Source organism: Dama dama, chromosome 7, assembly GCF_033118175.1.
Source record: "Dama dama isolate Ldn47 chromosome 7, ASM3311817v1, whole genome shotgun sequence".
NCBI classification, from domain to species: domain Eukaryota; kingdom Metazoa; phylum Chordata; class Mammalia; order Artiodactyla; family Cervidae; genus Dama; species Dama dama.
This window is the reverse complement of record NC_083687.1, coordinates 3779160-3803085: the sequence shown is the minus strand read 5'-3', so window position 1 is coordinate 3803085 and position 23926 is coordinate 3779160. Positions and strand designations below refer to the sequence as shown.

Below are 23926 nucleotides of genomic sequence, written 5' to 3'. Positions count from 1 at the left end.
TTCTTTGGGATTGGAATGAAAACTGACCTTTACCAGTCGTGTGGCCACTGCTGAGGTTTCCATATTTGCTGGCATATTGAGTGTAGCACTTTCACAGCATGATCTTTCAGGATTTGAAATAGCTCAACTGGAATTCCATCACCTCCACTAGCTTTGTCCATAGTGGTGCTTTCTAAGGCCCACTTGACTTCACATTCCAGGATGTCTGGCTCTAGGTGAGTGATCACACCATTGTGATTACCTGGGTCATGAAGACCTTTTTTGTACAGTTCTTCGTGTATTCTTGCCACCTCTTCTTAATATCTTCTGCTTCGGTTAGGTACGTACCATTTCTGTCCTTTATCGAACCTTTGTATGAACTGTTCCCTTGATATCTCTAATTTTCTTGAAGATATCTCTAGTCTTTCCCATTCTGTTGTTTTCCTTTATTTCTTTGCATTGATCGCTGAGGAAGGCTTTCTTATCTTTCCTGGCTATTCTTTGGAACTCTGCATTCAAATGGGAATATCTTTCCTTTTCTCCTTTGCTTTTTGCTTCTCTTCTTTTCACAGCTATTTGTAAGGCCTCCTCAGACAAGCATTTTGCCCTTTTGCATTTCTTTTCCATGGGGATGGTCTTGATCCCTGTCTCCTGTACAATGTCACAAACCTCTTTCCATAGTTCATCAGGCACTCTCTCTATCAGATCTAGTCCCTTAAATCTATTTCTCACTTCCACTGTATAGTCATAACGGATTTGATTTAGGTCATACCTGAATGGTCTAGTGGTTTCCTTACTTTCTTAATTTAAGTCTGAATTTTGCAAAAAGGTGTTCATGATCTGAGCCACGGTCAGCTCCCGGTCTTGCCTTTGCTGACTGTATAGAGGCTCTCCATCTTTGGCTGCAAAGAATATAATCAATCTGATTTTGGTGTTGACCATCTGGTGATGACCATGTGTAAAGTCTTTTCTTGTGTTGTTGGAAGCGGGTGTTTGCTATGACCAGTGTGTTCTCTTGGCAAAACTCTATTAGACTTTGCCCTACTTCATTCTGTACTCTAAGACCAAATTTGCCTTTTACTCCATGTGTTTCTTGACTTACTACATTTGCATTCCAGTCCCGTATATTAAAATGTCATCTTTTTTGAGTGTTAGTTCTAAAAGGTCTTGTTATGTCTTCATAGAACCGTTCAACTTCAGCTTCTTCAGCATTACTGGTTGGGGCATAGGCTTGGATTACCGTGATATTGAATGGTTTGCTTTGGAAATGAACAGAGATCATTCGGATGTTTTTGAGATTGCATCCAAGTACTTCATTTTGGACTCTTTTGTTGACCATGATGGCTACTCCATTTCTTCTAAGGGATTCTTGCCCACAGTAGTAGATATAATGGTCATCTGAGTTAAATTTATCCATTGCAGTCCATTTTAGTTTGCTGATTCCAGGAATGTCAACATTCACTTTTGCCATCTCCTGTTTGACCACTTCCAATTTGCCTTGATTCTTGGACCTCCCATCCAGGTTCCTATGCAATATTGCTCTTTACAGCATCGGACCTTGCTTCTATCACCAGTCACATCCACAACTGGGTATTGTTTTTGCTTTGACTGTCTCTTCATTCTTTCTGGAGTTATTTCTCCACTGATCTCCAGTAGCATAATGGGCACCTACCGACCTGAGGAGTTCAGTATGCTGTCATTTTGCCTTTTCATATTGTTCATGGGGCTCATGGGGTTTCCAGTCCCTAAGAAAGGCAATCCCAAAGGACGTTCAAACTACCCCACAATTGCACTCATCTCACATGCTAGTAATGTAATGCTCAAAATTGTGTGAGCTTCATATAGTGTGAAATTTGTGCTGAGTTTTTGTTTATTTGTTTCTTTTTCCTCTGATGGGCAAAGCTAAATTAGATGGTACTCCTGTCTGAAGATGATTGGGTTTGTATTTTTGTTTTGTTTGTTGTTTTGATACACGGGCTGTTACTATTGGTTGAGTGATGCTGGGTTTTGTATTCAAGTGGTTTCCTTTGTGTGAGTTCTCACTATTTGATACTCCCTAGGGTTAGTTCTCTGGTATTCTAAGGTCAAGGAATCAGTGCTCCCACTCCAAAGGCTCACAGTTTGAGCTATGGTCAGGAACAAATATTCCACAAGTGGTTTGTTATGGAATTAAGGGAGAGTAAAACAAATATCCAAAAACAAGAAACCAAAGATGAACCCCAGACCAATGGCTGTTATAAAACCAGGCAAATAATAATTAAAATAAGGGAATATACACATATACATATACACCCATGTGCAAAGTGAAAACAGTCCAGCAAAAATAAAGTACAGTAGATTGATCCAGTGAACAAAGAAAATAAAAAATTATATTTACCAGTTAAGAACAAAATTAACTTAAACAGAAACTGGAAAACAAAACTAAAGCAAGGTGGCAAGTGGTGAATAAAGCAATGAGAACAAAACTAACATATTTTGAGAGGAAAGAAAGAAGTAATCGATATGTAAAGTTAAATAAAGGTAGATGAAGATGTATATACATTAAAGATTAATTGCAAGGAGATAAGAGTAATAGGAAAGGTAATGAAGGAATAAATTTAGAAAAAATGTAATAGGTTTAACAAATTAAAAATAAAAATCATAAAAAGGAGAAAAAGAATAAAAAACAGAAGAAGAAAGAAGAAAGGGGGATAAAGGGAAAACTACACAGAACTCCAAAAATCCAGTGCAGAGGCAGAGATTTAGGCAATAATGCAAAGTATGAATGAATATACACATATACATCCATAAGAAAATCAAAATAGTCCAACAAACATTAAGTATAATAGATTGACCTAGTGAACAAAGGATACCAAAAATTTTATCTACCACAACAAAACTAATTAAAGCAAAAACTGGAAAACAAAACTAAAACAAGGTGCCAACTGGGGAATAAGGCAATGAAAATTAATAAATATGTTGAGAGGAAAGGAGAGAAAGAAAAGAAAGAAAGAATAGATATGCAAAGTTAAAAAGAGGTAGATAAAGATTTATATATATTAAAGGATAACTGCAAGGGGAAGAGAAGAGCAGGAAAAGCAAACAAAGGAATAAATTAGAAAGAAATATCAATTCGATTAAAAAATAAAAAGAGAAAAAAAAAAAAAAAGAGGAAAACTCCACAGAACTGCAAAAGTCCAACATAGAGGCAGAGGTTTATGGCAACAATAAAAAAAATGTGACTGAGGAAAAAAAAAAAAAAAGCTCAAAAGTTTAATTGGATTTTTTCAGTTCAGTTCAGTAGCTCAGTTGTGTCCACTCTTCTTTCGACCCCATGAACCACAGCACACCAGGCCTCCCTGTCTATCACAACCTCTCGGAGTTCACCCAAACTCATAACCATTGAGTCGGTGATACCATCCAACCATCTCATCCTCTGTCGTCCCCTTATCCACCTGCCCTCAATCTTTCCCAGCATCAGGGTCTTTTCCAATTAGTCAGCTCTTCGCATGAGGTGGCCAAAGTATTGGAGTTTCAGCTTTAGCATCAGTCCTTCCAATGAACACCCAGGACTGATCTCCTTTAGGATGGACTGCTTGGATCTCCTTGCAGTCCAGGGGACTCTCAAGAGTCTTCTTAAACACCACAGTTCAAAAGCATCAATTTTTTGGCACTCCGCTTTCTTTATAGTCCAACTCTCATATCCATACATGATCACTGGAAGAACTATAGCCTTGACTAGACAGACCTTTATTGACAAAGTAATGTCTCTGCTTTTTAATATGTTGTCTATGTTGGTCATAGCTTTCCTTCCAAGGAGTAAGGGTCTTTTAGCTTTATGGCTGCAATCACCATCTGCAGTGATTTTTGGATCCCCAAAAAATAAAGTCAGCCACTGTTTCCCCATCTATTTGCCATGAAGTGATGGGACTGGATGCCATGATATTAGTTTTCTGAATGTTGATCTTTAAACCAGCTTTTTCACTCCTCTTTCACTTTCATCAAGAGGATTTTTAGTTCCTCTTCACTTTCTGCCATAAGGGTGGTGTCATCTGCATATCTGAGGTTATTGATATTTCTCCCGGCAATCTTGATTCCAGCTTGTGCTTCCTCCAGCCCTGTGTTTCTCATGATGTACTCTGCATATAAGTTAAATAAGCAGGGTGACGATATACAGCCTTGACGTACTCCTTTTCCTATTTGGAACCAGTCTGTTGTTTCATGTCCAGTTCTAACTGTTGCTTCCTGACCTGCATACAGGTTTCTCAAGAGGCAGGTAAGGTGGTCTGGTATTCCCATCTCTTTCAATAAAATCAACAACTACAACAGAGCGGGGGCGGGGGGGGGGGGCGGGGGGGAATAAAAACTGAAAGAATCTACAGAACAAATAAAAAAATAAGAATAATAAATGATTTTCTTGAGTTACTGCTCTCCGAGTCCCTTCCTGCGCTGGGAGTCACAGTCCACCTCACTTCCCTAGAATGCCCTCCAACACTGTGCTGGTCTCTGGACCTCTTGTGGAGGCTGCTCAGTTTCTCATCTGTTCCTATTCCTCTGTGTTCTTGCCTCCAATGTCCACAGGTATCAGAGCTAGTGCATTTTCTTTTGTGGGGGCTCTCAATGTCCTTTTATCTATTCCATAGACACAATCTGCCTAGTTGATTGTCTGGATTTAATCTGCAGCTTGTACAGATGGTCTGAAGATTTTGGATCCTCTTCCTTAGCCAAACTGCTTCCGGGTTTCAATTGTGATTTTATTTCCACTTCTGCATATGGGTCGTCCACTGGGGATTAGCTCCTGAAGCTACCCTGGAGGTTTGCCCCTGTGAGGGCTACGTGTGGAGGTAGTGTAGCTGCTTGGATCGCAGGGGTTCTGGCAGCACCAGGTACTCAGGGGGTTTGGTGGTTAGGGTAGCAGGAAATATAGTGCTCTAAGAAGCATATGGTAACCAGTATTGGCCAATGTGCTCCAGTATTTTGGCCTGGAGAACCCCTTCTCTGACAGAGAAGCCTGGCAAGCCACAGTCTACAGGTCGCAAAGAGCCAGACAGGACTGAAGTGACTCAGCATGCATAAACACAAGACTTTTGTTTTTTGGCCTGTAACAGCTCTTCCCCATTGAGAGCTGAGCATGAAGGTAGTGCTGCTGCTTGGCTTCTGGGGACCCTGGTGGCTCCAAGTGTGCAGGGACACAGATTGCCTCTGTGGCAGGAGTTACTGCCCTATCAGAGTCTTTTTTCGAGCCTCTTGTAGCTGGGGCTCAGAAGACCTCTTTGGCCATTCTTTCTCTATAGCTTCGCCCATTCAGGCACTCGGAGATTTCCCTTGCCTGGGGTCCTTCTCTGCCGCTCTGAGTGTTAGACACAGAGAGGGGCCCCCTGACTGGGGTCGCTGAAAGGAGCACCGTGGGTGGGGTCCTACTCGGTAGTTCAGTGCGCCAGGCGTTTGATGGGCCAGCATCTCTAATGTTCAGCTGCTGATACTTTCCTGTGGAGACAGAGAGGCTATGGTGGTGGCTCCACCCAACTACCCGTGACTCAGCTGTATTGCCTTCCGTGGCTGCCTGGCTTTCCTCCATAGGCATTTCCAACCACGGTCTCCTCCCTCACATCCCCTCGATCCGTCTCTCCATAGTCAGTGGCAGCCTTCACCCTGGGATTGCTCCACAATCCCCGAACTCCAGTTCCCAGCCACTGCCCCTTCCAGGAGACGCGTTTTCCTGCTCCATGTATGAATGACTGTGGCAAGGGCTGTCTGATTCTCATTCCATTTAGGCTGCCACAGATCAACTGTTTCATTCTCAGCTTTAAATGTTTCTCCTCTGACTCAGACAGTTGCCCCACTGTGGTGATCGGACCCCTGCTTCAGTTCCCTCCCTGCCAAGGGCAGGTCCAGTCCTAGAAACACTCCTGTTTTTCCCCCTAGTTCCTTTGTCCTACCAAGTTTTGCGTGGGTCTATATATTCTTTTTCACTGGTCAGGCACTCCTGCCCGCTCTCAGCTGGTATTCTGCATGCACTTCTGTGTCTGAAGGTGTATTCATGATGTATCCGTGGAGAGAGATGCACTCCACATCCGCCTACTCCATGCCATCTTCTCCTGGGAGCATTCTTATGAGGGAAAATTAGCAGTTCTTCTTAAAACGCTAGGCAGGTAATTTCATGTTGATGAATATGAGTGATATCAATTACAGATTTAATTCTTTATAGGACTATTTCATGACATCTCCTTTTTAATTGCGTTTAAGTTTGTTTATGGTATATGGTATCATACTATTTTTCTCCCAATTCTGTTCAGTTCAGTTGAGTCACTCCGTTGTGTCTGACTCATTGCGACCCCATGGACTGCAGGACACCAGGCCTCCCTGTCCATCACCAACTCCTGGAGTTTACTCAAACTCATGTCCATTGAATCGGTGTTGCCATCCAACCATCTCATCCTCTGTCATCTTCTCCTCCCTCATTCAATCATTCCCTGCATCAGAGTCTTTTCCAGTGAGTCAGTTCTTGGCATCAGGAGGCCAAACTATTGGTGTTTCAGCTTCAGCATCAGTCCTTCCAATGAATATTCATAACTTATTTCCATTTGGATAGGTTGGGTCCAAAGAGAGACTGGTTGGGTCTCTCTTGCAGTCCAAGGGACTCTCAAATGTCTCCTCCAATACGAGAGTTCAAAAGCATGAATTCTTGGCGCTCAGCTTTCTTTATAGTCCAATTCTCACATCCATACATGACTACTGGAGAAACCCAAGCTTTGACTAGATGAACCTTTGTTGGCAAAGTAATGTCTCTGCTTTTTAATATGCTGCCTAGGTTGGTCATAACTTTTCTTCCAAGGAGCAAGCATCTTTTAATTTCATGGCTGCAGTCACCATCTGCAGTGATTTTGGAGCCCAAAGAAATAAAGTCTCTCACTCTTTCCACTATTTCCCCATCTATTTGCCATGAAGTGATGGGACTGGATGCCATAATCTTTGTTTTATGAATGTTGAGTTTTAAGTCAACTTTTTCACTCTCCTCTTTCACTTTCACCAAGGGGCTCTTTAGTTCTTCACTTTCTGCCATGAGGGTGGTATCATCTCCATATCTGAGGTTATTGATATTTCTCCCTGCAATCTTGACTCCAGCTTGTGCTTCATCCAGCCCAGCATGTCTCATGATGTACTCTGCATATAAGTTAAATAAGCAGGGTGATGATATACAGTCTTGATGTACTCCTTTCCCGTTGGAACCAGTCTGTTGTTCCATATCCAATTCTAACTCTTACTTCTTGACCTGCGTACAGATTTCTCAAGAGACAGGTCAGGTGGTCTGGTATTCCCAGCTCTTTAAGAATTTTCCACAGTTTGTTGTGATACACTGTCAAAGGCTTTGGCATCATCAGTAAAGTTGAAGTAGGTGTTTTTCTGGAACTGTCTTGGTTTTTCAATGATCCAACTGATCCATTTGATATTGGCAATTTGATCTCTTTTTCCTCTGCCTTTTCTCTACTACTTATCTCTATTCATCTCTACTACTCTATTATAGATAATGAATGATTTCTATTTTCAGTTATGTTTTCTTAGGAACAATTTTGAATAAAAATGAAACATTTAACCTCAAAATATACTTGTTCTCTTCAATCCTCCTAGGGAATTTATGCTTGCTTAAATATTTTTAAATATTTCAAGGGTATATTCTTTCTCAAATTTTCTTTGAAGATGTTAAACTTAAATTAAATGCATCCTTTTTCACATTAGACAGTCATATATTCAATCACTGCTTTTTAGTTTTGGTTGACAAGAGATCATTGTACAGATCCTAGTGGCATTGATGTAGCTTCAGCATGGTGCAGTTTCAGTCTTTATCAAGATTCTTCAGAATCTTATTTAATAAAAGGAATAATAAGAACAACCAGCATATTTATAATGACTTCACATTTCATTTAATGTTTTTCTTGTGAATTTTTTTTCAGAAATTGAAAAATTTCAAGCTTCTGATGGAAAGAATGAAGATGAAGAAGAGAAATATCTTGATGTCATCAGTAACAAAAATATAAAGCTCTCGGAAAGGGTATTGATTCCTGTCAAACAGTATCCAAAGGTACTACAATATATGCTTTTTAACCTCATTAATTTAAAAAAATATAATGAAAATAAGATGATGTTTTATCCATTGCTTTTATGAAATAGATGTGCAAATCTTCATTTTATTGGTATATACAAATATATGATACTGACATAGAAGAAGGAAAACTCTTTGAAAGTACAATAATTTTCTACTGATGGCTGCAACATTTTATTCCGTGAATATAGGAAGCATAACTAGATATTTTCATCATTTAACATGTATGTAGTTCAGCAATTTGTCCAAATATGCTCAATCAACAATGTTTTAGTTCATGTTAAAATGCACATTTTATTATAAGAGTGTAGAATTAATGCTGCAAAATATAAAGCATGAGGCAAATAGCTGAGAATCCTTATATCTAGGAAGGCAATATAATCTTTATTAGACACTTGAGTTGTAACCTCTAGTCTTCTATATTCAGGGTCCATTTATATAATGATGATGATATTATTCTTTTGAAAATAGCTTTTCATTATATATTTTGTCATCACATAATGTTTTTATCACCAGAATCATGATTATAAAATATGGCATTCAATGACTTGCTTTCATTATTTATGTTCAGAAATTCCAATGGTTGAAAGCAGTTTCTTTTTTTTTTTTTCCAAGTAAGTTGCCTAAGCAGAAAAATGGAAACTCAAAGATTTAAGCCGGTAGTTAACTTTCTGAAGAGTGTGAAGCAAAGACCATGTAATTATCCTAAGAGTAAAGATTACAGAAATAAATGCTATACTTTTCCAAATGGCATCTGATATAATAAATTTTGGTAAATATAATTAAGTAGAAGGTGTGTTTATAATTATTTCAAATAGGATAAACTGTTAATAGCACATCAAACCATTTATTTTAACTTTCAGGTGAGGTTTTCAAGTATGTAAGCTTTTGGATTTTTTTTTTTTTTCACTTGTGAAAACTTTTAATATTACAAGAATTCAAAAGAAACAAAATATCTGAGTAATTAGTGACCACACATGTTTTTTTCTTCTCCCAAACTGAGACTAAAACAAAAGGCTGTGAAGTATTTTCTTTGTCATTATCTTCCTGTGTCTGTGAAGTTCAGTTCTTTCCAGTGTTTTCCTCATTATCCTTGTCATTACATTGTTCACCACAGCCACCAGCATCTCAGTCCTCTCATTCATCTTCCTCAGAAAGTTGTCTCTTTCTCTCACCTCTTCTGTCATCTGGACTCTAAATGCCTTGAAGGCTCTTTCTTAGGCCTCAAACTTTTGTTGAAATTCTTTAAGCTTTTGCCCTAAAAGCTTCTTTTCCCTCTCAGGAGCCTCTCTCTTGACCTGCTCTTCTGCTGAGGCCTTTTCACTTTCTCTCATCTCCTCTGTCATTTCAGCTCTTAATCTCTGGAAGACTCTTTCTTGGTCCTCCAAATTTTGTTGCAATTCTTCAACCTGTTTTTCAAGAGACTCCTTTTCCCTCTCAGCAGCCTCTCTTTTGATCTGCTCTTCTGCTGAGGCTTTCTTTCTTTCATTCAGCTCCTCTGTCATTTTGACTCGTAATACTTTAAAGACTCTTTTTTGGTTCCCTGATTTTTGCTGCAATTATTTAACCTTTTGTGCAAGAGGCTTGTTTTCCCTTTCAGTTGCCTCTCTTTTGGCCTGCTCTTCTTTCTTCATGTTGTGCTCCTCTAGTTTTTCTGGTAACCTCAGTAAGCGTTACAGCATCTGAATCTTCTCATTCATCTTTCTCATAAGGTGGTCTTTTTCTCTCATCTCCTTTGTGAGTTTGACTGTAAATCTCTAGAAAGTTCTTGACCATCATTTCTGCTCCCAGAAGATCTGCTGAGGTCTTTTCTCTTTCTCTTCGCTTCTCTGTCTTTTTGACTCTAAATTCCTCAGAAACCCTTTCTTGGTCCTCTAGCTGTTCCTGCAGCTCTTTAACCTTTTGCTCAAGAAGCTCCTTTTCTCTCTCAGCTGCCTCTCTCTTGGCACGCTCTTCTGCTGAAATATTTTGTCTTTTTCTTGTTTTCTCTATCATTTTGCCTACAAATTCTTTGAAGTCTTTTTTTTGGTCCTCCACCTTTTGACTTATCACCTTATACTTTTGCTCAAGAAGCTCCTTTTCCCTCTCAGATGGCTCTCCTTCAGGGCATTCTGCTAGGATCTCGGCTGCGTCACAAAGGAGCTCATCTGTCTTCTTGCAGCATTCCCCTAACTCGCCCTTTATCATCCCCAAGATCTCTAACATCTCAAACCTCTCGTTCATCCTTCTCAGAAGGTTTTCTCTTTCTCTCATCTTCTTTGTCGTTTTGAGTCTAACTCCCTTCAAGAAGACACTTTTGTCGCCCTCCATCTTTGACTGTAATTCTTTAACCTTTTGTTCAAGAGGTTCCTTTTCCCTCTCAGTTGCCTCTCCTCTGGCCCACTCTTCTGCTGAGGTCTTCTCTCTTTCTCTTATCACCTTTCTCATTCTGGCTCTTAATCTCTCCAAAACTCTTTTTTGGTTCTCCAACTTTCACTGCAGCTCTTTAACCTTTTGCTCAGAAGGGTCCTTTTCCCTCTCACTTGCCTCTCTTTTTATTTATTTATTTATTTATTTTTTATTAGTTGGAGGCTAATTACTTCACAACATTTCAGTGGGTTTTGTCATACATTGATATGAATCAGCCATAGATTTACACGTATTCCCCATCCCGATCCCCCCTCCCACCTCCTTCTCCACCAGATTCCTCTGGGTTTTCCCAGTGCACCAGGCCCGAGCACTTGTCTCATGCATCCCACCTGGGCTGGTGATCTGTTTCACCATAGATAATATACATGCTGTTCTTTTGAAACATCCCACCCTCACCTTCTCCCACAGAGTTCAAAAGTCTGTTCCGTACTTCTGTGTCTCTTTTTCTGTTTTGCATATAGGGTTATCGTTACCATCTTTCTAAATTCCATATATATGTGTTAGTATGCTGTAATGTTCTTTATCTTTCTGGCTTACTTCACTCTGTATAATGGGCTCCAGTTTCATCCATCTCATTAGGACTGATTCAAATGAATTCTTTTTAACGGCTGAGTAATATCCCATGGTGTATATGTACCACAGCTTCCTTATCCATTCATCTGCTGATGGGCATCTAGGTTGCTTCCATGTCCTGGCTATTATAAACAGTGCTGTGATGAACATTGGGGTGCATGTGTCTCTTTCAGATCTGGTTTTCTCAGTGTGTATGCCCAGAAGTGGGATTGCTGGGTCATATGGCAGTTCTATTTCCAGTTTTTTAAGAAATCTCCACACTGTTTTCCATAGTGGCTGTACTAGTTTGCATTCCCACCAACAGTGTAAGAGGGTTCCCTTTTCTCCACACCCTCTCCAGCATTGATTGCTTGTAGACTTTTGGATAGCAGCCATCCTGACTGGCGTGTAATGGTACCTCATTGTGGTTTTGATTTGTGGTTTTGATTTGCATTTGTGGTTTTGATTTGCATTTCTCTGATAATGAGTGATGTTGAGCATCTTTTCATGTGTTTGTTAGCCATCTGTGTCTTCTTTGGAGAAATGTCTGTTTAGTTCTTTGGCCCATTTTTTGATTCGGTCATTTATTTTTCTGAAATTGCGCTGCAGGAGTTGCTTGTATATTTTTGAGATTAATCCTTTGTTTCTTCATTTGCTATTATTTTCTGCCAATCTGAGGGCTGTCTTTTCACTTTACTCATCCCGCCTTCTACCACCGGCCCCTGAACCACCCCCGGTACCAACACCACCGTGTCAGAGGCCTCTGTGGAGAGGCTGGAGAGGGACTGGACTTGTGAGAGGTTGAAATGCTGGAGAGGAGGCACAGAGCCTCCAGAATGTGGGGTAAGAATAACTGTAACATGGAGGATGATGGAAGCAGGTGGATGTTGTCCCAGAATCATTTGATGTAGCAGCTCCCTGGTCAGGCAGGTGGGAGAAAGTGGGCCCAAGTTGGTTGTGCTGCAAGGAGGGAGTCCTTGTTCAGATAAATAGACCCAAAGCTCAGTTACTTGATTCCTAAGACCCTCAGTCTACTCTGCTGCTAAGAGCAGTTGCGCTTCCAAAGGAGTTTTGGTCCCTGGTGAGAGAGGGGACAGGGCTGTCTTAAGGGACCCTGTCAGCATCTGACTCTTTCCACATGGGCTGTGTCTCCTAGGAGGCGGTGTGTGGTTTAGGTCCTTCACTTGCCTCTCTTTTGATCTGCTCTTCTTTCTTCAGGTAGCATTCCTCTTGTTCTTCCTTTATCTTTCTTAAGATCTCCAGCATCTCAATTCTCTTGTTTATCCTTCTCAGAAGGTTGTCTCTTTCTCTCATCTCGCCTGTGATTTTGACTCTAAATATCTTGAAGGCTCTTTCTTGGGTGTCTAACATTTGTAGCAGCTCTTTAACCTTTTGCTCAAGAGAATCCTTTTCCCTCTTAGCTGCTTCTCTTTTGTACTGCTTTGCTGCTGAGGTCTTTTCTGTATCATGAAGGATCCCATCTTTATTCATTTAGCTTTCTTCTAATTCTTCTTTTATCTTCTTTTAGCTCTTCTATTTAACTCCAGAAAAGATGACCAACCCAGCATCTTGTTTTAGAAATAATGTTAATTTGGCACCAACTCTATCCAGTGGACTTCCCAGGTGGTGCAGTGGTAAAGAACCTGCCTGCCAATGCAGGAGATGCAAAAGACGTGGCTTTAATCTCTAGGTCAGGAAGATCTCCTGGAGTAGAAAATGGCAACCCACTCCAGTATTTCTGCCTGGAGAATTCCTTGGACAGAGAAGCCTGGCGGGCTACAGTCCATGGTGTCACAAAGAGTCTGACACAACTCAAGCTTTTGGATTTTGTGCTTATTTTGAGCTAGACTTACACTATTGCAAGATAGGTGCATATAATGAATATGCATTTGTAATTTAAGTTTTATTAAATTTACAATTGTTTTAATGAATCTCAAGTTGGACTGTCATAGAAATGTACATGAAAAATTTTACATAGTAATGAAATAAGGTAGCAATATGATAGGGTCTTAAGAAAAATATAACTCTTTAAAGGAACTTGTTTAATTAAAACTGTTAATGTCTAGATGGAGTACAGCTTCAGTCTTGAAACCATATATTTAAACATATATATTACTTGATACTGTTTCTTGGGATAATCTTTATCTCTTCTTTGGATATGGAAAAGCTTGTGATAGACTCATATCTGCTTCTCAGTAAAATGCAGCTCTGAATCTCTGACCTAGATGTGGCATTTCGGGTCCTATATAATGCTAAATGATGGTGTGAGTGATGGAATACTTTGAAAATTTGCTATTATTTTAAATCCTTCATTTTTTGTGAGTCTTTGCATTTTTAACTTGACTAATAGTGCTCACATTTTGCATTACTTTTTCATGTATAATGTGGAAAATTATGAAAAATAATAGCTCCTAATGATTAATAGTTGTTTGGAATATTATCAAATAACAATGTATGCCTTAGAAAATGTACAATTTCTATGAATATAATGCCAAATTAAATTGTTTATGAACAATATGAATTTCATATATTAGAACCTTTTACACAAAAAAGAATACTGACAAACACAATCATCTATCAAGTCTACCTACATTTGTTTTTGCTTTTTATACTGTAACAATAAAATTAAATCAACCTTTTGACAAAGGTATTTTATTTCTAAAATGGTGATTCTCTGTTGTGGGGTAAGGTTATAATCACTCAACCTGAGCTGTATTTGCTGTGTACTGTAAGCGGTGGCGCATGTAGTGTGGTGTGATCCTGTGAACTGTTGAGCGGCACACAGCAGTATTTATGGGTTCAAGGTTTACTCTTTTAAAATAAAAAGTGACTTACTCTTTGTATATCATCCGGGCTAGGGTTGCCTTCTCAACTTCCTCCAGGGCTGTGTCTGCCCGTGACACCTGCTGTGCAGACTGACTGTCCATGTGGCAGTGACACCATCCTCCCAATCAAAGAGCAAAGCAGAATTAGGGGAGTGCTTGAGGAAATAAATGGCCTTATCCTGATTTTACTGCTTGGCCTTTTTTGATAGATTTTGTTTCAGTTAGACTCTAATTCAAGTTAATTTGCTGATTTAATTCAGTAAGTCAAAGAATTGAGAGAAGTTTTATTTTGGAGGGCTGCAAAATCACTGCAGATGGTGACTGCAGCCATGAAATTAAAAGATGCTTATTCCTTGGAAGGAAAGTTATGACCAATGTAGATAGCATGTTGAAAAGCAGAGACATTACTTTGCCAACAAAGGTCCATCTAGTCAAGGCTGTGGTTTTTCCAGTGGTCATGTATGGATGTGAGAGTTGGACTGTGAAGAAAGCTGAGTGCTGAAAAATTGATGCTTTTGAACTGTGGTGTTGGAGAAGACTCTTGAGAGTCCCTTGGACTGCAAGGAGATACAACCAGTCCATCCTAAAGGAGATCAGGCCTGGGTGTTCATTGGAAGGACTGATGCTGAAGCTGAAACTCCAGTACTTTGGCCACCTCATGTGAAGAGTTGACTCATTGGAAAAGATCCTGATGCTGGGAGGGATTGGGGCAGGAGGAGAAGGGGACGACAGAGGATAAGATGGCTGGATGGCATCACCGACTCAATGGACATGAGTTTGAGTAAACTCCAGGATTTGGTGATGGACAGGGAGGCCTGGCATGCTGTGATTCATGCGGTCGCAGAGTCGGACACGACTGAGTGACTGAACTGAACTGAAGATTTTAAATAATAGAAAACATAAGAATTCTTTACAAACACATTAAGAATGATTTATCTAGTGTTTTGTGATTAATCACTTAATTTGGAGAAAATGTGATGTGTTACTAAATTATTTTCATGGACTGTTTTTCTTGTTTGTTTTCAATGTTTTTATTTGTAGTAAGGTTAGTAAATAAATAGCCTTTATACATCTGTTGTTTACATTTGAAAATGTTGTAGAATCAGAGCCTTTATTTCTTGATAGTCATGTCTCTAAGGAGGCAACATCAGTCAGTATGTTACTCTATGATCCTGAGATTTATGTGGAAAATTCCACCTTTAACATTAGCTCTTTCTACCTGAATCCAAAGACATTGTACTTTATAGTCCAATATACATTTAGTTTTTTTTTTTTTTTTTTAATCTGGATGTTTCCAACTCTTACACATCTTAGAATCAGTATGCAGTCTTTATCAGGTTGTTGGTGGTTGGAACTCATTGTTTTTGTCTATAAACTTTGCACATGTGAACTTGGTCATGGCTTCTTATGTTGTTTGTAGTGTTTGAAATGTGTATTGAGTTTAGTTGTTTTTGAAAGTGTCTTCAAAGATGGCATTATAATTTAGTGTTGGCATGCAAAGTGATTATATATACAGAAAAAGAACAGAACTGAACCTTGGGATATAAATTTGATATTAATGAAGACATACTCATCCTTGAAGATTGGGATTGACATATATACATGACTATATATAAAATAGATAATCAACAAGAACATGCTGTATAGTACAGGGAACTCTACTCAATACTCTGTAATGTCCTACATGGGAAAAGAATATAAAGAAGAGTGGATATATGGATATATGATTCATAGGATCTCCATGTTCCTCAGTGGTAAAGAATCCGCCTGCCAATGCAGGAGATGTGGGTTTGATCCCTGAGTCAGGAAGATACCCTGGAGGAGGAAATGGCAACCCACTTCAGTATTCTTGTCCATGGGATAATCCCATGTACAGACGGACTTGGCGGGCTACAGTTCATGGGGCTGCAAAGAGCTGGACGTGACTAAGCAACTGAGTGTACGCAAGCACACATAACTGATTCACTTTGCTGTACAGAAGAAAATATCACAAGAGTGTAAATCAGCTGTACCCCAATAAAAATTTTAAAATAATGGAAAAAAGAAAGACCAAAATTTCTTGATCTCAATAAACAAGTGCCTTACAGTACCTAGGAAAGTAACATACACAAAATGTCAGATGCTACGTTCTGTTTTGTTCTGCTTGAAGGATGAGTACTATGTGAACGGGCAGAGTGAGGCATGCAGAGGGTAGGTGGTGCTACTCTACCTGCTGGAAATCTGCTTGTTACTATGGTACCTGTTCCTCCACCTGGGCAACTCAGCTGCTCAGTGACTTTTTTTTTTCCTTTTCTTTCTTTCTTTCTTTTTTTTTTTTTAATCTGCTTATAGGTTTTTTTTTTAATTTTTTTTCATTTATTATTGTTAGGTGGAGGCTACCAGTAGTTAAATTGTAAATTATTAGTAGTTCATTGTAAAGTATTACAATTTTGTAGTGTTTTTTTTTTTTTCCATACATTGACATGAATCAGCCATGGATTTACATGTGCTCCCCATCCAGATCCCCCCTCGCGCCTCCCTCTCTATCCCATCCCTCTGGGTCTTCCTAGTGAACCAGCCCTGAGCACTTGTCTCATGCCTCCAACCTGGGCTGGTGATCTGTTTCACCCTTGATAGTATACTTGTTTCAATGCTGTTCTCTCTGAACATCCCACCCTCGCCTTCTCCCACAGAGTCCCAAAGTCTGTTCTGTACATCTGTGTCTCTTTTTCTGTTTTGCATATAGGGTTATTGTTACCATCTTTTTAAATGCCATATATATGTGTTAGTATATTGCATTGGTCTTTATTTTTCTGGCTTGCTTCACTCTGTATAATGGGCTCCAGTTTCATCCATCTTATTAGAACTGATTCAAATGAATTCTTTTTAATGGCTGAGTAATATTCCATTGTGTATATGCACCATAGCTTCCTTATCCATTCGTGTGCTGATCGGCATCTAGGTTGCTTCCATGTCCTGGCTATTATAAACAGTGCTGCGATGAACATTGGAGTGCATGTGTCTCTTTCAGATCTGGTTTCCTCGGTGTGTATGCCCAGGAGTGGGATTGCTGGGTCATATGGCAGTTCTATTTCCAGTTTTTTAAGGGATCTCCACACTGTTCTCCATAGTGGCTGTACTAGTTTGCATTCCCACCAACAGTGTAAAAGGGTTCCCTTTTCTCCACAGCCTCTCCAGCATTTATTGCTTGTAGACTTTTGGATAGCAGCCATCCTGACTGGTGTGTAGTGGTACCTCATTGAGGTTTTGATTTGCATTTCTCTGATAATGAGTGATGTTGAGTATCTTTTCATGTGTTCCTTAGCCATCTGTATGTCTTCTTCGGAGAAATGTCTGTTTAGTTCTTTGGCCCAGTTTTTGATTGGGTCATTTATTTTTCTGGAATTGAGCTTCAGGAGTTGCTTGTATATTTTTGAGATTAATCCTTTGTCTGTTGCTTCGTTTGCTATTGTTTTCCCCCATTCTGAAGGCTGTCTTTTCACCTTACTTATAGTTTCCTTTGTTGTGCAAAAACTTTTAAGTTTAATTAGGTCTGATTTGTTTATTTTTGCTTTTATTTCCAATATTCTGGGAGGTGGGTCATAGAGGATCCTGCTGTGATTTATGTCGGAGAGTGTTTTTCCTATGTTCTCCTCTAGGAGTTTTATAGTTTCTGGTCTTACATTTAGATCTTTAATCCATTTTGAATTTACTTTTGTGTATGGTGTTAGAAAGTGTTCTAGTTTCATTCTTTTACAAGTGGTTGACCAGTTTTCTCAGCACCATTTGTTAAAGAGATTGTCTTTTTTCCATTGTATATCCTTGCCTTTTAAAATTACATCTTTTGATGTTGCCTTCAGAATCCTCTGAAAAATATCAGATATTTTATTCAATTAAATTTGCCCCAAGGCCCACTTTTATTTCTCAGCTCTAGTTACTTGCAACTTTTTAAAGCAATGAACTACCAGGAGTGTAAATCAGCCCCCAAATTTGGCCCCTTTTAAGATCAAAGCGGCCATGTTCTCCAGTGCTGCCTTTGAAATCAATTTCTTATGTAAATTGATGCAGAAAATTAAAGTTCCAAAATATGTTCAAAAACACCATGCTTGCTCTGTGTTTCGTGTTCATCTGCTTGGTCCCAGAGAGTGGGGCTGCCTCCTGTGTCTGGTGGGAGGCATACTCCACAGCCTGCTACATCCTCCCAGAACACCTGTTTCCTTCTTTGTACTTCTAAAGGTGAAAACTGAAATCCAAAGCCTTGATGAGTGCTGTTTTTTTTTTTTTTCTTCTAACTTTGTAAGTAATTATCAGAACATTTAAGAATGGTTAATAGAAACCCAACATTACGAACTGTGAAAACTGTGACCACAGAGACAGAATCACACTTACCAGTTTAGAAACAACTCTATTTTTCTAAGCAATGTGTTTTTTTATTTATTTATTTATTTATTTATTTATTTTTTTTAAATTTTTATTATTATTTTTTTTTCCAGTGGGTTTTGTCATACATTGCTATGAATCAGCCATGGATTTACATGTACATGCAATGTGGTTTTTTAAAAGCTACTCTGTAGCTTATATCTTAAGCTTGTTTTGTCTTTCTCAGAGACAGCTGCATAGTATCACTTGCTTTTTATTTTTCTAAAAGAAACAGAAAAGAGGATTTCATGGGCTTTGTGATTTCACTTTCATTCATATCAGTTTCCTGATCTCTTGTAAATTTAAATCTTAATTGAGAAGATAATGCCTCTCCTAGGTGAAGTATTATATTTTTGATGAGAGAAAGAAAATAATGCCAACGTGCTTGTAGAGTGCAGTCTCTTCAATAGAGATGAACTTGCAATAACCCCATTTTCCAGAAAAATTTAGAAATTTGCAGAGATATTCTATCTCAGTTCAGTTCAGTCGCTCAGTCACGTCCGACTCTTTGAGACCGTATGAACCACAGCATGCCAGGCCTCCCTGTCCATCACCAACTCCTGGAGTCCATCCAAACCCACGTCCCTTGAGTTGGTGATGCCAACCAACCATCTGATCCTCTGTCATCCCCTTCTCCTCCTGCCCTCAATCTTTTGCAGCATAAGTGTCTCTTCCACTGAATCAGCACTTCGCATCAGGTGGCCAAGGTACTGGAGTTTCAGCTTCAGCATCAGTCCTTCCAATGAACACCCAGGACTGATCTCCTTTAGGATGGACTGGTTGTATCTCCTTGCAGTCCAAGGGACTCTCAAGAGTCTTCTCCAACACCACAGTTCAAAAGCATCAATGTTTCGGCACTCAGCTTTCTTCACAGTCCAACTCTCAAATCCATACATGACCTCTGGAAAAACCCTAGCCTTGACTAGACAGACCTTTGTTGGCAAAGTAATGTCTCTGCTTTTGAATATGCTGTCTATGTTGGTCATAATTTTCCTTCCAAGGAGTAAGCATCTTTTAATTTCATTGCTGCAATCACCGTCTGCAGCGATTTTGGAGCCAAGAAAAATAAAATCAACCACTGTTTCCACTCTTTCCTCATTGATCTGCCATGAAGTGATGGGACCAGATGCCATGATCTTAGGTTTCTGAGTGTTCAGCTTTAAGCCAACTTTTCCCCTCTCCTCTTTCACTTTCATCAAGAGGCTCTTTAGTTCCTCTTCACTTTCTGCCATAAGGGTAGTGTCATCTGCATATCTGAGTTTCTTGATATTTCTCCCAGCAATCTTGATACCAGCTTGTGCTTCCTCCAGCCCAGCATTTCTCATGATGTACTCTGCATATAAGTTAAATAAGCAGAGTGACAATACACAGCCTTGACATACTCCTTTTCCCATTTGGAACCAGTCTGTTGTTCCATGTTCAGTTCTAACTGTTGCTTCCTGACCTGCATACAGGTTTCTCAAGAGGCAGGTCAGGTGGTCTGGTATGCCCATCTCTTTTAGAATGTTTCACAGTTTATTCTGATCCACACAGTCAAAGGCTTTGGCATAGTCAATAAAGCAGAAATAGATGTTTTTCTGGAACTTTCTTTTTTTTTCGATGATCCAGCGGATGTTGACAATTTGATTTCTGGTTCCTCTGCCTTCTCTGAAACCAGCTTGAACATCTGGAAGTTCACGGTTCACGTATTGCTGAAGCCTGGCTTGTAGAATTTTAATCCTTACTTCACTAGCTTGCGAGATGAGTGCAATTGTGCGGTAGTTTGAACATTCTTTAGCATTGCCTTTCTTTGAGATTGGAATGAAAACTGACCTTTTCCAGTCCTGTGTCCACTGCTGAGTTTTCCATATTGGCTGGCATATTTAGTGCAGCATTTTCACAGCATCATGTTTCAGGATTTGAAATAGCTCAACTGGAATTCCATCACCTCCACTAGCTTTGTCCATCATGGTGCTTTCTAAGGACCACTTGACTTCACATTCCAGGATGTCTGGCTCTAGGTGAGTGATCACACCATGGTTATTATCTGGGTCGTGAAGATATTTTTTGTACAGTTCTTTTGTGTATTCTTGCCACCTCTTCTTAATATCTTCTGCTTCTGTTAGGACCCTACCATTTCTGTCCTTTATTGAGCCCATCTTTGCATGGAATGTTCCTTGGTATCTTTAATTTTCTTGAAGAGATCTCTAGTCTTTCCCATTCTGTTTTTTTTTTTTTTTCACTATATTTCTTTGCATTTATCGCTGAGGAAGGCTTTCTTATCTCTCCTTGCTATTCTTAGGAACACTGCATTCAAATGGGTATATCTTTCCTTTCGTCCTTTGCTTTTCGCTTCTCTTCTTTTCACAGCTATTTGTAAGGCCTCCTCAGACAGCCATTTTGATTTTTTGCATTTTTTTCTTGGGGATGGTCTTGATTCCTGTCTCCTGTACAATGTCATGAACCTCCATCCATAGTTCATCAGGCACTCTATCAGATCTAGTCCTTTAAATCTGTTTCTCACTTCCACTATATAGTTATAAGGGATTTGATTTAGGTCATGCCTGAATGGTCTGGTGGTTTTCTCCACTTTCTTCTATTCAGTCTGAACTTTGCAATAAGGAGTTCATGATCTGAGCCACAGTCTGCTCATGGTCTTGTTTTTGCTGACTGTATAGAGCTTCTCCATCTTTGGCTGCAAAAAATATAATCAGTCTGATTTTGGAGTTGACCATCTGGTGATGTCCATGTGTAGAGTCTTCTGTTGTGTTGTTGGAAGAGGGTGTTTGCTATGACCAGTGTGCTCTCTTGGCAGAACTGTATTAGCCTTTGCCCTGCTTCATTCTGTATTCCAAGGACAATTTTGCCTGTTAATCCAGGTGTTTCTTGACTTTCTACTTTTGTGTGCCAGTCCCCTGTAATGAAAAGGACATATTTTTGGTGTGTTAGTTCTAGAAGGTCATTTAGGTCTTCATGGAAGTGTTCAACTGCAGCTTCTTCAGTGTTACTGGTCGGGGCATAGACTTGGATTACCGTGCTATTGAATGGTTTACCTTGGAAACCAACAGAGATCATTCTGTCGTTTTTGAGACTGCATCCAAATACTGCATTTTGGACTCTTGTTGACTATGATGGCTACTCCATTTCTCATCAGGGATTCCTGCCCACAGTAGTAGATATAATGGATATTCTGTGTAGTGTTTATCTTTTCAAACGACTTTTAAATAATGCTCATGTCATGTTTTTTAATACCGTTTTCCCATTCAGCACTTAAGCCTGTTTGTTTTCTTTTACGCATGTGTTGTGAATCCTGAGTTGGATGTGCCTCGCCTCCCCTCTTTCTCGGGAGGTCATCATGTCTGCATGAAATGTGTGCTTGTGCTTCCCAATATGGCCTCACCTTCTTTTCAGAGTCTACACCGTCTAGGTCACCGGCAGTCTGTTTTATCCTGTTGTTTCTGTTCCTCCAGTTATTTCACACTCACCCTCAACTGTAAAACTGGAAGCTATTTCAACAGGATAGTTAAAATCTAGTGCCATTTGAAATGTGTCCCAATAGGTATCCTTGCTAAGGGGTCCTTTGAATACCAAAGGATGTTCACCCCCACATCCCTTCTATAATCTTGCCAGTCTTCATCTGCTTCTTTCTTCACTTGTTTAATTCAGTGACCTTTCAGTAAATTTCTCTACACCCAATATAGCATAGATGGGCTGTCTGCCATTTGTTTTGTTGTTTTGGTAGAAATGGATTTTTATGTAGATAGATTTTCAAGAGGGTAGAAGAGAAAGATCACTGGTAACATCAAGAGGTATTACATTATAAATTGAATGAATTCTTATATTATTATTAACTTTGAAGGACATATTGATATATGGAAACAAGTGAATTTGATATAAATTTAAGCATTATTAAATATTTTGAGGTTGGCATGGGAAGAAAAATCTTTCTCTGCAAAGGGTACAAGAAACAGTAATTAATGCATCTCCTCTTTACCTCCAGAAACATTTAGATAAGGGATTATTGCTACTTATAATACTAAGTTAGGACCTGACTACAACCAATTATTTGAAAGAAATTTAGATGCATGTGCAAAAGTTGTGAGTGACTTTTATTTACTTTGTCAAATTTAAGTAGTTGTTAAAAGAAATTTGGGCTTCCCAAATGGCACTAGTGGTAAAGAATCCACCTGCCAATGCAAGAGACATAAGAGGTGTGCATTCAGTTCCTGGATAGGGAAGATCCCATGGAGTAGGGCACAGCAACCCACTCTAGTATCCTTGCCTGAAACATAGTATGGGCAAAGGAACCTGGTGGGCTACAGTCCATAGGGTCTCAAATAGTTGGATGACTGAAGCAACTTAGCACACAAGCACCCAAAAGAAATTTGTGTAACATATTTAGGTTTCTACCATTTTATGAGGAATTTTCTTTAAATATATGGATTTTATAAGCATATCAATAATTAAATTATGAATATCAATCCAAAAATTTAAAAAATGTTACCAAATGTTGTGTATCAATATTCACAGCACCGTTATTCACAATTGCCAAAAGATAGAAACAACTCAAGTATTCTCAGGTGATGTATGGTTTCACAAAATGTGGTATATACACAGTGGAATATTATTCAGCCATAAAGAATGATGGAATTTGGATACATGTTAATACATGGATAAATATTGATTGAATCAAGGTAAATTGGAAGTGCTCAAACAGGAGATGGCAAGAGTGAACATTGACATTTTAGTGATCAGTGAACTAAAATGGACAGGAATGGGTGAATTTAATTTAGATTACTATTATATCTACTAGTGTGGGCAAAGATCCCTTAAAAGAAATGAAGTAGTCCTCATAGTGAAAAAGAAAGAGTTCAAAATGAAGTAGTTGTGCACAGTCTCAAAAATGAGAGAGTGATCCTGGTTTGTTTCCAAGGCAAACCATTCAACATTACAGTAATCCAAGTCTATGCCCTAACCACTAATGCCAAAGAATCTGCAACTGAAGCAGTTCTATGAAGACTTAAAATACTTTCTAGAACTAACACCAAAAAAAGATGTCCCTTACATCATAGGGGAATGGAATGCAAAATTAAGGTCAAGAGATACCTATTCCTCCAGGTATAGGTATTCCTCCAAAGTTGGAAAGGAAAGATATACTCATCTTAATTCAGAGTTCCAGAGAATAGCAAGGAGAGATGATAACGCCTTCTTAAGTGAACAATGCAAAGAAATTGAGGAAAACAGAAGAATGGGAAAGACTAGAGATCTCTTTAAGAAAATTAGAGATTCCAAGCGAACATGTCATGCAAAAATAGGCACAGTAAAGGACAGAGATGGTATGGACCAAACAGAAGCAGAAGATATTAAGAAGGGGTGGCAAGAATACACAGAGAACTGTATGGAAAAAAAAAAAAAAGTCTTAATGACCTGGATAACCATGATGATGTGATCACTCATCTAGAGCCAGACATTCTGGAATGCAAAGTAAAGTGGGCCTTAGGAAGCATCACTATGAGCAAAGCTACTGGAGGTGATAGAATTTCAGCTAAACTATTTAAAATCCTAAAAGATAATACTGTTAAAATGCTGCACTCAATATGCCAGCAAATATGGAAAATTCATCAGTGGTCACAGGACTGGAAAAGGTCAATTTTCATTTCAATTCCAAAGAAGGGCAGTGCCAAATAATGTTCAGAATACTTCA

At 39.1% G+C, this 23926-nt stretch overlaps 1 protein-coding gene across 1 annotated transcript in view; it reads left to right on the top strand.

Annotated features, from left to right (window-relative positions):
- KHDRBS2 (KH RNA binding domain containing, signal transduction associated 2) overlaps positions 1–23926 on the top strand; it is a 640575-nt gene that overhangs the window by 158590 nt on the left and 458059 nt on the right. The window contains exon 2 of the mRNA XM_061146045.1: positions 7911–8038. Within this exon, the coding sequence (XP_061002028.1) occupies positions 7911–8038 (128 nt within the window). The remainder of the gene's footprint in view (positions 1–7910; positions 8039–23926) is intronic.